The sequence below is a fragment of the Mastigoproctus giganteus genome, chromosome 5 (genome assembly GCF_048544385.1).
Source record: "Mastigoproctus giganteus isolate SK-2022 chromosome 5, ASM4854438v1, whole genome shotgun sequence".
NCBI lineage: Eukaryota > Metazoa > Arthropoda > Arachnida > Uropygi > Thelyphonidae > Mastigoproctus > Mastigoproctus giganteus.
The window spans coordinates 15,243,231-15,259,289 of NC_143579.1; the positions used below are offsets into that span (position 1 = coordinate 15,243,231).

At 38.3% G+C, this 16,059-nt stretch overlaps 1 protein-coding gene across 3 annotated transcripts in view; it reads left to right on the forward strand.

Annotated features, from left to right (window-relative positions):
• LOC150085198 (lipoma-preferred partner homolog) overlaps window positions 1-16,059 on the forward strand; it is a 196,447-nt gene that overhangs the window by 25,821 nt on the left and 154,567 nt on the right. For all 3 annotated transcript variants that reach the window (XM_090373083.1, XM_090373085.1, XM_090373084.1), the window contains exon 2: window positions 4,189-4,416. In XM_090373083.1, the coding sequence (XP_090229209.1) occupies window positions 4,203-4,416 (214 nt within the window). In that variant the 5' untranslated portion in view covers window positions 4,189-4,202. The remainder of the gene's footprint in view (window positions 1-4,188; window positions 4,417-16,059) is intronic.

Genomic DNA, 16,059 nt, shown 5'->3' on the forward strand with positions numbered 1-16,059 from the left:
CCAGGCTGAAAAAATTTCTACCCCCTTGAGCCTTGCACAAGACAGATGGAAGTTTGTTCTAGCAATCAACTATTCACTGGCTAAAGGCAAACTTCTGCACATCCATCCTACAATTGTCCTTCGTCAATTTGAATTTATGCCCTCTCAGGCGATTATTCTGAGCAAGAGGAAAAATCCTATCAGCATTGAGCATGCTCAATCAGATCACCTCGCAGATGCCTAGTATCCAGACACTGTAATTTACAAAACTTAAGCTTTTCTTCGTAAGAGCAACCCTTTGTTCCATTCACTAATCTTGTTGCCCTTCTCAGTACTCGTTCCAACAGCTCTACATCCTTTTAAAAAGAGGCCTCCAGACCTGTGTACAGTACTCACGGTGTGGCCTGACCATTGCCTTATACAAGGGGATAATCACCTCCTTACCCTGCTAGAAAAATTCCTGTATATCACTGACAAGACACCATGAGCTACTCTTGCAGACTGTCTGCACTGCTCAGAAAATTTCATATCTGCCTGCACAATTGCTCCCCAGGTCCTTTTCACTCTCAGTGTATCAACTCTCTACCAGTGTCAGTGTATAACGTATCAACCTAATTTGATATGTTATACAGAGTTGACACCTAATTTCTTGACAGTCTAGGCATCTAGCTCACTCAAAGACATTATTATTATTAGCTATATGGTGGAAGGAAGCCTGAGGCGTATGCTGCACCAACCAAAAAAAAAAAAAAATTCCCGAGTTACCCTAAGAGAGAGAGGTCAAAAGGGAATCATCAAGAAAGAGAAGAATGATGATATTCAGCTCGGGACCCTTGGTGTGCCAAGCCCATACTCACCAGATGTGAGCCCCCAGGGTCAAATCCTCCTTGGTTAGATCATGTCATGTTTTAGAAAGTTCAGCAAGCATTTCATATTTTGCACATTTTTTGAGACTGTGATGCATTGGAGAATTGTCCCCTTCATTTCTGCCTCGTGTCACACCACTCTTGCTAGTCTGTGATCTTTCCTTCGCAGCTCTAGTCTGGGTCATGATTTCCATTTAAATACAGTTTAATTAACAATAAAATTTAATAAGATTAATAAATAGTTTTGATTAATTGATAATAAATATACTAAGCTAACAGATTCCTAATAATATTCCTAATATTACATTATCTAGTTTTACATTATACCTTACGTGATCAGTTCGAGATATATATATATACAGGCATACCTCGAATAACGAATAGGATGCGTTCCACGAAATTACTTCGTTAAGCGAAACTTCGTTTTCAGAGGTAAAAGTACAATGGCCAGAATAGGGATACGTTCCCGCGTAAAAAAAATGAAAAGCTTTTTTTTTCGAACAAAGAAAAGTTTTATTAAATAAACAGTCAACTTACATACAAAGTGAAATCACATTTTAAAATATGAGTCTAAAGTTGATGCTTATGCTTTTTTTCTCTTTCATTTAACAATTGCCTATACGGAGTTATTGCATTTAACACTGATCGCTTAACAATAAAACTTCTTCCTAAATCAGGATCATTTTCACTAAAAAAATTTAAAACGTTTTCAATGTCATTTAAGCACCTTTTTAAATCTTTGTTTGTTAACACTTTTTCGGCAGGAACTTCTTTAACTTCGTCTTCATTATCTTTGTCTTCGTTGCTAACAAAGTTTTCTAAATCTTCCACTGAAAAACCATCATCTTCTGCATTCAATAAATTTCTAACATCCTCTTCATCGACATTTTCGAAACCTATTGATTGAGCCATCTGGATAACTTCATTTCTAATTTCTTGGATGCTATTTTCTTCTTCTAGTACAACTTCTGGCCATATTTTGCGCCAAACTCCATTTAAGCATTTCTTAGTGACTTCTTTCCAAGAACTATCAATGTTTTCAATTGCCTTTTTAATGGTGTAGTTTTTCCAAAAAGTTTTAACTGTCATTTCCTCTTTATCCTCTAGTTCAGTTAAATTGCTTAATGTTCGACGCAGATAATAAGCTTTAAATGATGCTATTACTCCCTGATCCAATGGTTGAATCAGGGAAGTTGTGTTTGCTGGAAGAAACACAACTTTGACAGGAATGCATGTGTCCAACGTGTTAAGATCAGTAGGATGTCCCGGAGCATTGTCTAACAACAAAAGAGCTTTTTCTTCAAAGTTGTTTTTTTTGACAATACCGTTTTACTTCAGGACAAAAGTGGTTAACAAACCAATCAGTAAATAACTCCTTGGTAACCCACGCTTTTCTATTTGCTTTCCATATTACAGGTAAATTCATTTTTATGTTACCTTTTAACGCCCTCGGATTTTCTGAATGGTAAACTAATAACAATTTTAATTTATAATCACCAGAGGCATTTGATCCAAAGAGTAACGTTAAACGGTCTTTGGCTGCTTTGAACCCAGCAGCTGGTTTTTCTTTGTTTGTTAACACTTTTTCGGCAGGAACTTCTTTAACTTCGTCTTCATTATCTTTGTCTTCGTTGCTAACAAAGTTTTCTAAATCTTCCACTGAAAAACCATCATCTTCTGCATTCAATAAATTTCTAAGAAATGAAACTTTTTGTTGGTAGCCGTTTCCAGAACAAACCGCTTTCGTCAACACTGAACACCAAATTTGGTGGAAAATTTTCACGTTCAATTATTTCCTTTAGTTTTTCAGAAAACTTATTTGCGGCTTCTCCTGTTAATTTTACACTATGAACCCTGGCCCGTTTTTTAAATTTCTCGAACCAACCACGAGAAGCCCAAAAGGTTTCCGTAATTTCGTCAGTTTGTTTAGATTTCAGGTGATTAAACTGGAATATTTTTTTTATGTTAAATGGGGCTTGAAATTGCGGACTTCGTTATATCGAAGCTTCGTTATCAGAGGTAACGTTAACCGAGGTATGCCTGTATATTTATATATATATGTTATGCAATTTCTTATCGATTACAATATGGCGGCTAGTTCAACAATATTGGCACCAACGTCGGGAGTTGTAACTTCCAAAAATCACTAGTTAAATTCAAAGTAAGAAGCTAACAAATGCTACTAAACCTATTTAATATCTTTGTAAAACACAATGTAGTATGTTAATTAACGAAGAATATAGTAAAACTATCAAAAATACTTATCATTTTTAGAGTAGCCAAAAATCCACTGACTGTTCTCTTGTTGTTGTTATTTGGTTTTTTAGGAGCATTAGCAACTAAGGCCATATTGCTCCCGGGGATATGTGGTGGTCATTCTCTGACCTTTCTGCATCATCCATATTTGGTCTAATCAAGAAGTGTGCACTATGCACTGCTGCTCTTGCTCACCTGGCTACGGAGGCACTGACTGTTCTCTTCTGTGACCAGAGTGCCCAAAGTGGACATGCATTAATTGCTTAATACTAATAATAAATGAAGCAATTATATAATAATAATCAGGGTTTTACAAATTATGCAAATTCTACTCCTCACACAAAGAAAGGGAAGTATCCCCCTCCCAAAGTGTGTGTTTTTTTTTTTTTAATGGCATGAAGTTCTAATAAGAACAGCAACATTGACCAGTATGCTGCCAGTGTGGTTTAGGTAACCCCAACTGCTCAAGCATGTCCCACTGGATACTGTGATTGCACATCTGTTATCAAATATATAAAAATATCATGGCAGCAGTTATTGTTTGTCATTTGTTGACATGGTCTTCTGTGAATGTTATTGTAATATTTTATTATTAACATTAAAAAAACATTTTATTTTGTCTAGTCTGTAGCTGCTCGCCAGCTGGTATTAGGGCTCGACAGCATATTTGTCGAGCCCTAATAATAATAGTTATTATTATTAACTGAGAAGGAATTTTCCAAACAAAAGTTCGATCTGTGTTAAGTTTTATAGATTCAGTATAGTAAGGTTGTGGGGTTATACTTGCTTTCCAGATACTGATTTCTAAAATTTGGCATATATGATTGTAAGCTAGAACAGTTGTATGGCAGGATTTCCTTCACGGTTTAGTTACAGATTACCTGTAGAACTAGTCCAGGCTTAACATCTGTGTTGAATGTATTTGATTTTTTAAGTTGTATTTATTCATTTATGGAGTAAATCCAAAGTAGAATAAATGGAAAATATAAAAAAGGCTAATGTATTGCTCTCTCAATATGATATTAATATTTTTACTTTTAAATGATAAATTTTACAATATATTTGAATTATTTTACTTTCCCATTAGGTTGCTGAAACAAAATGACCACTCATCAAGATATGCTGGAAAGAGATTTTAGTAATATGACTTTAACCAATTATACTCCTCAACAGTATTCACCATCCCATGGCAAAAAAATTGCACCTGTAGTGCCTCCAAAACCAAAAAAGAATACTGAGAACCTTAATTCAACTGGTTTGTCACATAATTTAAATGGAAGTTATTGCTCACCAGCTACATCTGCAGGAACTGCTGGTAAGCTGATTAGACTTTTAACGTTTGTAATTAAAATACTCAGTAACCTTGTTAATAATGAGCACTTACTTGCTAGTTTACACTGCAAATTGTGTCTTGGGTATTCAAGAAATGCCATCATTAGAACCATATGAGTACTATTATATTCATATAAGTAAATCTAAGATTTTAATGTTACTGCTACTGTGTTTCATTAGTTTTCATTATGATCATTCTGTATTTTCATAATTTTTTCTGGTTAGTACTGTCTTAAGAACTGTAAAGATATATTTAGTCATAGTGGCAATAAAAAAAAAAGAAAAAAGGGGAAAAATCTCAAGATAATTTTTCTTTTTTCAATGAAACAGAAATGAAGTCTTGTGTTGGTTGTGTGGTTAGCTTGCATGACTACAAGTAAGGGGGTTGTGGATTTGAAACTATATGCTGTCATGAAAAATGCATAGCCCCTAGCTGTCATACCAGGAAGGGAAGGGGGTGGTTGGATTGGCTACCATTAATTTGATATGTATATTTATAGTGAATATGTGAACTCTGCTTTATCTGTTTCAAGAAAAAGTAGAAATTAATTAATTTATTTCGAGAGTAATTTATCCATGTGAAGATCTTCAGAAACATCATTATGCTCACTTCACATTGACATTAATGGTTGATAGATGTAATTTAAAATTTCAAAAAAAAAAATATGATAAATATAAGCAGCAGTTTTTCGACTTTGTGTGCGTGGGTTCCATGCTGTTGTGTATTTTTAGTGCTCTATGTTTAATCAAAAATTTGCGTTAGTTTTCAAAGTATGATAATTTTTTGTATGTCCATAATCAGAATTTAGTGAGATCTTGGATGAACATATTGTTTCCACCATGAAGTTAAAAGGTAACTTTTTAATTATATTTTATAATTTAATGCTGGCTACACCAAGTTTCAATTTAAAGCTGGCTACACCAAATTTATAGGACGAGAGTTTCCTGTGCGGACGTGCCTTTCTGCCGCTACTGGAACAGAGAAGTTTTTTCTGATTTATTTTCTGCTTTATTAGTTTAAATTGACATATTAACTTATTTCTAGAGTAGCTTTATATTCCTATTTACGGTACTTAAAGTTAAAGTAACTTAGATAGAGATTTGTAGGTATTACTTAGTATCGGAAAGGGTATCAAATACACGTGTTTACCGTTCATAAACAGCCGCCATTGTTACGTGAAAATTAATCAGTAAATCTATTAATCTTGTCGAACTTCATTGGCAATTAAATTGTACTTTTAGCTATACATATAACCACTTAGGTTACGGAACATAAATGATAGACAGGATAGGAAGGGAGGAGGGGTTATGCTATTAGTTAAGAAACACATAAAAACCAAGGAAGTGAAGCCAGTCGACATCGCTGGACAGTGCAGTGTGGAGTCAGTTTGGTGTGACATAAACATTGGGAGATCAAAATTGAGAGTAGGAGTGTGCTGTAGGCCTAATGACTCTGATGAGTATAATAAGGAACTGTACAGGGAAATAGAGTGGGCCAGTAAATCAGAGTGTCTTATAATGGGAGATTTTAATTTCCCAGATATTGACTGGAATTTGGGGGCTGGTTACTCACACACTAGCAGGACTTTTGTGGATTTATTGGATGATTGTTTTCTACATCAGCATGTTTGGGAGGCAACTAGAGGGAGTAATACTCTTGATTTGATTATCAGCAGTGATTCTTCATGCATTAAGAATCTGCAGATAAATGAACCACTAGGTGGCAGTGATCACAGTGTGCTCAAGTGGGATTTACTCAAAGAGGTAACTACCATTAGGGGTAAAGGGAAGGGTTATTGCTTCCGTAAAGGCGAATACGATGGACTGAGACAGTATTTAAATTCTATACAGTGGGACCAACTGATGATGTTACCAACAGCAAATTCAAAATGGGAAGCATTCAAAGAACTTATCTTGGAAGCTACTAGGCTTTACATACCAACTAAGAAATATTGTTCAAGGTTTAGGCCAAAATGGATGTCAGATGAACTAATGAGGCATATGGCAGAGAAGAAAAATGCATGGGATACATACAAATTAACACATGACACAGAAGCCTATGATAGATACAAGTTGATATGCAACCACGTTACAAAGGAGGTTAGGCAGGCGAAGGCAGATTACGAGAAATCCTTGGCAAGGGATGCAAAGAAAAACAGCAAAGAGTTCTTTACTTATGTAAACTCTAGAAGGAAGGGGATGAATCAGATTGGTCCACTTGATATTGATGGGTCAAGTGTTGATGATCCTGCTCAGGTAGCTAACAAACTAAATGAATATTTTGCATCGACATTCACACATGAGGAGTTATTCAGCGAGGGGAATGCCAGAGGTGTATTCAACTCTAGCAGTAAGCTACAGAATCTTGAAATAACTGGGAGTAAAGTGGAGGAGAAACTGTTGAAGATAAACACAAGAAAGGCACCCGGGGTGGATGGGATCTATCCAGTTATATTAAAGGAGGCAGCAAAGGAAGTAAGCAAACCCTTAGCCATAATTATGAGAGCTTCCTTGGACTCAGGGGAGGTACCCATAGACTGGAAATGTGCAAATGTGACCCCAATTCACAAAGGAGGATCAAAGGCTGACACAAGTAATTATAGACCTGTGAGCTTAACTTCTGTACCAGGAAAATTAATGGAGGCACTGGTTAAAGAAGCACTGCAGGATCATTTAGACAAGACTTCAGTTATAGCTCAGACACAGCATGGTTTTGTTAAGGGGAGGTCTTGCCTGACCAACTTGATTGGATACTATGATGCAGTCACAAAAGAACTGGATGCAGGGAATAACTTTGATATTATATACTTGGATCTTAGAAAGGCTTTTGATACTGTTGCACATGGAAGACTGCTACACAAATTGGAGCAGTGTGACATTGGAGGCAAATTGCTGCTATGGATAAAGGGGTGGTTGAGGGGGAGAAGACAGAGAGTGGTAATCAATGGACACTGCTCATCGTGGACTGATGTTATTAGTGGAGTCCCTCAGGGCTCAGTGTTGGGTCCATTATTGTTTTCTGTATTTATAAATGATATTGATGATGGTATATCGAGCTTAATGTCCAAGTTTGCAGACGATACAAAGGTTGGCAGGGTTGTCAAGGACACTACTGACACTATGCTGCTGCAACAGGATCTGGAAAGGTTGAGCAGATGGGCTGAGAGGTGGCAAATGAAGTTTAACATTGACAAATGTAAAGTACTACACATGGGAAACAGCAACCCCAGAGCAACGTATCAACTCTGTGGTACTACACTGACAGTGGTAGAGAATGAAAGGGACTTGGGGGTGGTTGTGCAGGCAGATATGAAGTTCTCTGAGCAGTGCAGACAGGCTGCAAGAGTAGCTCATGGAGTATTGTCAATGATATACAGGAATTTTTCCAGCAGGGATAAGGAGGTGATTATTCCATTGTATAAGGCGATGGTCAGGCCACACCTAGAGTACTGTATACAGGTCTGGAGGCCTCATTTCAAGAAGGATGTAGAGCTGCTGGAACGAGTACAGAGAAGGGCAACAAGATTAGTGAATGGAACAAAGGGGTGCTCTTACGAAGAAAGGCTTAAGTTTTGCAAATTACAGTGTCTGGAGACTAGGCACCAGCGAGGTGATCTGATAGAGGTGTATAAAGCCTTGAATGGTTTAAGCATGCTCAATGCTGATGGGATTCTTCCTCTAGCTCAGAAAAATCACCTGAGAAGGCATAAATTCAAATTGAGGAAAGACAGATGTAGGATAGACGTGCGGAAATTTGCCTTTAGCCAGCGGGTGGTTGGTTGGTGGAACAGACTTCCATCCCTTGTGGTGGAGGTTGATAGCCTAAATAAGTTTAAGGCTCAGCTGGACAGGTATTTTGAACGAACAGAGGGGTGAAGTGGAAGTGGGTTTTTTTTTTTTTTTTTTGGCTGATGCTGCATAAGCTTGCTTTCTTGCATCAAATGCCTCTACTAATACTAATGCTAATTAGTAAAAATAAATAATTAATACAAAACTTGATACGGAAGTTATATAAAGGGACTTCGTAGATAACACTCGTTACTGAAACCCGATACAGCATATCCGGAATTCGATAGCATTAGCTTTGTATATAGTATAGTGCATAATATAATATTGTCAATTAATCAGTAGATCTATTAATCTTGTTAAACTTCATTGTCAATTAAATTGTTCTTTTAACTATATATATATATATAACGACTTAGAGTACAAACGTAACAAATAATTAATACATACTTGATACGGAAGTTATATAAAGGGAACTCATAGATAACATTCGATACTGAAAAATAAATATAGTGTTATAACTGTGTTAAGATACAAGTTTAAGGTTTTAATTTTGTTCTGAAATTGTAATTTTACTGACATTTAAATCGAAATCATGACTCTGACCAGAGCAGCAAAGCAAAAGGCTCAAGCTAATGGGAGTGCTGTGACTCAGGGGAGAACTGAGGGGGGCAGTTGCCCTCTGAATCACAGCCTTTTAAGATGCACTGTTTGCTTGATGTTTGCGGAGCAATCGGGTACAGGGACATGATACTGCCATGGGGGATGTCTTTGTGTGTGCACGATGCAAGGAGTGCAAGGAAATTAGGCGACAACTCGGCGTTGTTATGGGCCTATATGAGACCTTGAAGGACAGGGTGGATGCCCTCGAAGGAAATAAATTGAGGGGCCCATCAAGCTCTCAGCTGCCCACATCAACGCCAGAGCTTGCACTTGGTCATCTTGCAACACAGAGGCAGCCCCCAAGGCAGAATGCGCTGGTCCCACAGGAACTAGTAGTTGTTGGTGACTCTATTGTCAGGGAAACGGGGAACATGCTTTGTAAAAAGGATAAATGGAACAGGACCAGGGTATGTCTGCCAGGGGCAAGGGTTGATGACGTTGTAGAGCAGATATCATCTTTTAAGGGCACAAAAGGTGATATAGTTGTACACGTTGGCACTAATGACATTAAGAGTAGGAGACCAGCGGAATTACTTAACAAGTACAGGTCACTGTTGAAAAAAAGCTGTGAAGTAGGGTTAAATTTGAAAGTGTCTGCAATTCTGCCCAGACACGATAGGAGGGAGTATATGATGAGAGCCTTGTCGATCAATTCGGCCCTGGAAAGATTGTGCAAGGCTCAAGGGGTCGAATTTTTTTCAGCCTGGAATGTACTTGTTAACAGGAGGGATTGCTTCTACAGGGATGGGATACACTTAAATAGAAAGGGTGCAAGAATATTTGCTGATGCTATCGAGGCAGTGTTAGGTGGGTCGGAAAACTGCTAGCTTGGGGGGAGACAAAGACTAATGGATTAACAGTAGCCACTGGCAGAGGTGAAAGAGATTCTTGCACTGCTTCTATTGGAATGAGCAGAAGCCTGAAAAACAAGATGCAGGATATTTCAGAGACTGCTGGAAGTCATTGTGATACAAGTAAACACATGGGTTGTGTTAGGGTAGCTAAGAATAGAAACAAGTGCAGGTATACTTGCGTGTACACCAATGCTAGGAGTTTAGTAAATAAATTTGATGAATTTGAGGTATTGCTCAAAACATCAAAGGCAGATATTGTTGGGATATCAGAGACGTGGTGTCACACAGATATAAGGAATGCAGAACTGGATTTTGGGGAGTACAATGTGTATAGGAAGAATAGACAGGACAGGACAGGAGGGGAGGAGGGGTTATGCTATTAGTTAAAAAACACATAAAATCCAAGGAAGTGAAGCCAGTCGACATTGATGGACCGGGCAGTGTCGAGTCAGTTTGGTGTGACATAAGCATAGGTAAATCAAAATTGAGAGTAGGAGTGTGCTATAGGCCTAATGACTCTGATGAGTATAATAAGATACTGTACAGGGAAATAGAATGGGCCAGTAAATCAGAGAGTCTTATAATGGGGGATTTTAATTTCCCAGATATTGACTGGAATTTGTGGGTTGGTCACTCACACACTAGCAGGGCTTTTGTGGATTTATTGGATGATTGTTTTCTACACCAGCATGTTCGGGAGGCAACTAGAGGGAGTAATACTCTTGATCTGATTATCAGTAGTGATTCTTCATGCATTAGGAATCTGCAGATAAAGGAACCACTGGGTGGCAGTGATCACAGTGTGCTGAAGTGGGATTTACTCAAGGAGGTAACTACCATCAGAGGTAAAGGGAAGGGTTTTTGCTTTCGTAAAGGCGACTATGATGGTCTGAGACAGTATTTAAATTCTATACAGTGGGACCAACTGATGATGTTACCAACAGCAAATTCAAAATGGGAAGCATTCAAGGAACTAATCTTGGAAGCTACCAGGCTTTACATACCAACCAAGAAATATTGTTCAAGGTTCAGGCCTAAATGGTTGTCAGATGGACTAATGAGACATGTGGCAGAGAAGAAAAATGCATGGGATACATACAAATTAATGGGTGACATGGAAGCCTATGATAGATATAAGTTGGTCTGTAACCAAGTCACAAAGGAGATTAGGCAGGCAAAGGCAGATTATGAGAAATCCTTGGCAAAGGAAGCAAAGAAAAACAGAAAAGAGTTCTTTACCTATTTAAACTCAAGAAGGAAAGGGATGAATCAGATTGGTCCACTGGATGTTGATGGTTCAACAGTTGAGGATCCTGCTCAGGTGGCTAACAATCTAAACGAGTATTTTGCATCTACATTCACACATGAGGAGTTATTCAGGAAGGGGAATGTCGTAGGTGAAGTAAACATTGGCAGTGAGCTAGATTATTTTCTAATAACTGAGAGGAAAGTGGAGGAGAAATTGCTGAGGATAAACATAAAAAAGGCACCAGGGGTGGATGGGATTTATCCAGTTATATTAAAGGAGGCAGCAAAGGAAGTAAGCAAACCCCTAGCCATAATTATGAGAGCTTCTTTGGACTCAGGGGAGGTACCCATGGACTGGAGATGTGCAAATGTAACCCCAATTCACAAAGGAGGATCAAAGGCTGACACAAGTAATTATAGACCTGTTAGTTTAACTTCGGTTCCAGGAAAATTAATGGTGGCACTGGTTAAAGAAGCACTGCAGGATCATCTGGACAAGAATTCAGTTATAGCTCAGACACAGCCATGGTTTTGTTAAGGGCAGGTCTTGTCTGACCAATTTGATTGGATACTATGATTTTGTCACAAAAGAACTGGATGCAGGGAATAACTTTGATATTATATATTTGGATCTTAGAAAGGCTTTTGATACTGTTGCGCATGGAAGACTGCTGCACAAATTGGAGAAGTGTGGCATTGGAGGCAAATTGCTGCTATGGATAAAGGAATGGTTGAGTGGCAGAAGACAGAGAGTGGTAATCAATGGACACTGCTCAACGTGGACTAATGTTATTAGTGGAGTTCCTCAGAGTTCGGTGTTGGGTCCATTGTTGTTTTCTGTATTTATAAATGATATTGATTATGGTGTATCAGGCTTAATGTCCAAGTTTGCAGACGATACCAAGGTTGGCAGGGTTGTTAAGGACACTACTGATACTATGCTGCTGCAGCAGGATCTGGAAAGGTTGAGCACATGGGCTGAGAGGTGGCAAATGGAGTTTAACGTTGACAAATGTAAAGTACTACATATGGGAAACAGTAACCCCAGATCAACGTATCAACTCTGTGGTACTACGCTGACAGTGGTAGAGAATGAAAAGGACCTGGGGGTAATTGTGCAGGCAGATATGAAGTTCTCTGAGCAGTGCAGACGAGCTGCAAGAGTAGCTCATGGTGTCTTGTCAATGATATACAGGAATTTTTCTAGCAGGGATAAGGATGTGATTATTCCCTTGTATAAGGCATTGGTCAGGCCACACCTTGAGTACTGGATACAGGTCTGGAGGCCTCATTTCAAGAAGGATGTAGAGCTGCTCGAACGAGTACAGAGAAGGGCAACAAGATTAGTGAATGGAACAAAGGGTTGCTCTTACGAAGAAAGGCTTAAGTTTTGCAAATTACAGAGCCTGGAGACTAGGCATCGGCGAGGTGATCTGATAGAGGTGCATAAGGCTTTGAATGGCTTGAGCATGCTCAATGCCGATGGGATTCTTCCTCTTGCTCAGAATAATCACCTGAGAGGGCATAAATTCAAATTGAGGAAGGACGGATGTCGGATAGATGTGCGGAAATTTGCCTTTAGCCAGCAGGCAGTTGTTTTGTGGAATAGACTCCCATCGCTTGTTGTTGAAGTTGATAGCCTAAATAAATTTAAGGTTCAGCTGGACAGGTATTTCGAACGAACGGAGGGGTGAAATGGGAGTAGTGGTTGTTTTTTTTTTTTTTGGCTGATGCTGAATAAGCTTGCTTTCTTGCATCATATGCCTCTACTAATGCTAATGCAATGTAATGTACGTGGCGTATACTTGCTCATAAGCTTATACAAAGCAATCACTAAGACCTTTGAATGGGAGTCGTTTGGTATCTACTTCAAGGTCGTTTTGACAAAGTTACTCCCACAGAGACTTGAACCATAAACATTATTGTAAGCAGACAATTGTTTCCCTGCCTCAACAAATGCCACAAATAACACCGTTAAAGTTATAGAAACTCGGAGACCAGGCCTAGTTTGATTATTACGCTGAAATCGGCTTAGAAGAGCAACGAAAATTGAACTCTAGCGTGTTTGAGTTTCTCAGGAAAGAAGCAAGCATTTTTCATAACTGAGGATAAGGAGAACAGAGACATGCCTGATCTGCAAGAATCGAGTAAAAAATACGCTTTTCTGTATAAGCTGCAAAATGGAATATTGTCTCAAATGTACCTCAGTGTCACATAATATATTTAAGAAAATGAAGCAAGATAAAAATGAATGGATTTGTGCTGACTGTACTGCAACAGAGATAAACCGAACCGGGAAAATATCTGATAAAAAACAAAAAGAAGTGCTCTCTAAGATTATTGATGAATTATCAGATAACGAAGTCTCTTTTGAGGAATCAGAAATAGAGATCCTTGGACCCAAACTCAATCTATCTACAAGAACCAATTGTACAGGTACTCTGCAGTTAATTAATCAGATTTGTTCAGAGCAAAACTCGTCAATAAGTCGAAGCAACACAGATCATCACGACTTGAAATCCCATATAGATGAGTTACAAAACAAACTAGATACGGTCATTACCAACCAGGACCTTTTAAAACAGCAAATTCGGAAGATATTGACAACTCAGCAAGAACTCATAATGAGTTCTGAAAAAGAAAAACAGCGGAATGAAAAACTCAGCGAACAAGTTGCCACAATCTATAATGTGATGTGTATGTCAAGGAACAACCATGCATCAATTTGCAGTGTGCACAAAATGAAACTTAAATCAAAAGGTGTAGACACATTCAGTAGCAGACCATCTGAACATAGCAACATGAATGAAAATTCTGATATGAATAACATGGTCAGTAAACAACTTCTGTCGCGAGATGTTCCTTCTGTTGTAATTTCAAAGAAGCGTAATACCGCTAAATTGATCATCCCTGTGGATACTCTCAATAACTGTCATAACGAAGCACCCATGTTAATCAATTGAAAAACACCTAGGTGTACCAGGGTTGAGAAGTTTTTTGTCGCAAAGCGTGTTGCTACCGTTGTGTACCAAAGACAAATTAACTGTTTCCCAGGCCCGGAGCACTAACAATGCAACAATCCAAACTGATATCTCTTTGCCAGGAATAGTGTCAAAGGCTGCACTGTCCACACAGGACAACGCAAGGGCAGAAATCCAGAATGAGTCAATAAGTAAGTCTGTCACAGATGAGTTGCAAAGCAATTTCTTACCTGTGTTAATAGATAAAACTGTCTGCTCTTAATGATCTGTATACTAATATGCAAATCAAAACCGGATGCTTCAAAATCTCATAAGTTTTCCAAACAAAATGAATCAGTTAACAGAATCAACACTCAATTCACCACCCAATCAGCAGAGTTAGATATTTTGACCTCCCACAATCCTGCTGAATTTGAATGTTGCCCAAATACTCAGGGAGCCAATCACCTTTCAGATGAACCTCAATTCCCTAATGTAGCAAGCAGCGAAGTCCCTGTCATGAATTCATGTCAAGCAGCTGAACAGAGGTGCGATCAAAACCAAACCAGATTCATCTCCTCAATTGACAGCTAATGAGAATCCTCATTTTTCCAGGTCACCTTTTCAAATTAAAAGTCACCCTGCCAATTCAGGGAAAAGTGTCAGATTGGGATGGTACCTCCACGCCCTCTATTCTGAGATCAATGAGCAAGCCTCCCAGCACAGAACCTTTTTTATTTCTCGACTGGGGCCACTAACAACTGCTGAGGATATTGAGGTGGCAATGAGTAAAGAACTGCATACCAAAGTACACCACTTTGCTTATTGGAGGCTTGAAGTGGTGAAACCCATGTTTAGTCTCTAGAGCAAAGTTTCCGACATCCCCCTCCTCCCATACTTCTCCTTCAACCCTAACCCAAGCACGGTACTAAGTACTATAGGTTCTAATACCTCTCGTGTTTGGGGTTCACATAAAAAAAAAAAAAACTCTCGATTTTCCGGGATAGATGGTAAAAAACAAATCCCGAATAATCGATTTCCCGGTTAATCAAAAAAAGTCCCCGATGTACGTAAGAAATACATTCCAGGACTTCTTACTTCGTCGAGTTTACGTAACTTGGGAATGGCTAATAACATATTGCTACTATATTATTATTGAATTATTATTATTGAATTAAATCTGAATTCCACGCGATACTTGTTAATGTTTGGCCATTTTGATACATCCTTATTATAACAATTCCTTAGAGATTTAACAGATGCACCGTTTTCAAATTTTTGAATCATTTCAAGTTTTTGTTTACCCATCATTTTTGCGATTTCTAAACAAAACAAAAAAAAAAAAATTACTATAAAAATAATTCTGACATCCTTGACATAAAAAACGAAACAATTTGTCCTTTTGCGCTGCAACGGAACACAACTATTGATGCGATGCACTAAAACAAACTAAAAATTTGGTCTCTTTTTTTTTTGAGCGGCAGGTTGAAGACAGCGGGGATTGCAAGATAATAAGTACATTAATCTCCCAGTGACGACTTATGATGTCGCTTATTTGCGACTTGCAAAATATCTGTTTATACCTATTCTAGTTATTACTTGAATTTTTTTGATTTCTGGTTGATTTTTTTTTTTTTTTTAAATTTGGAGCCTTGAAGTGTCCTGGTTAATCGAGAATCTGCTGTATCTGCAAATTTACTCAAGAAAATGCCAAATTACTCATTTGCTAGAGTAATTTTTGCCATTTGTTAGAGTAGGTTGCGAAAGTTGGGTATTCAGATCTGTTGCATCTGTGTGGCCAGTTGGCACCCTAATCAGGCCTTTTTATGAATCGAAAGACCCAAAACCATCCACTTCAACTTCATCTTGTGAGGAAAACCGAAGGATGACACGGCTCCCCCCCCTGCATGACTAACTAATTGTGAAACTGCACTAGTGTCTCTCGACTGTTGAAAACCACTGCACCACATGTCCAGCTCCAATCACTTTTTTGCCCCAGCTACTGCTTATAAACATACTGATGTGACACCACATAACCCTGCTTTTCAATCACTTTCAATTAACAGTATAATTTCCACTAGGCCTAATCTGTTGAGGTGTTCAATAGCATCAACA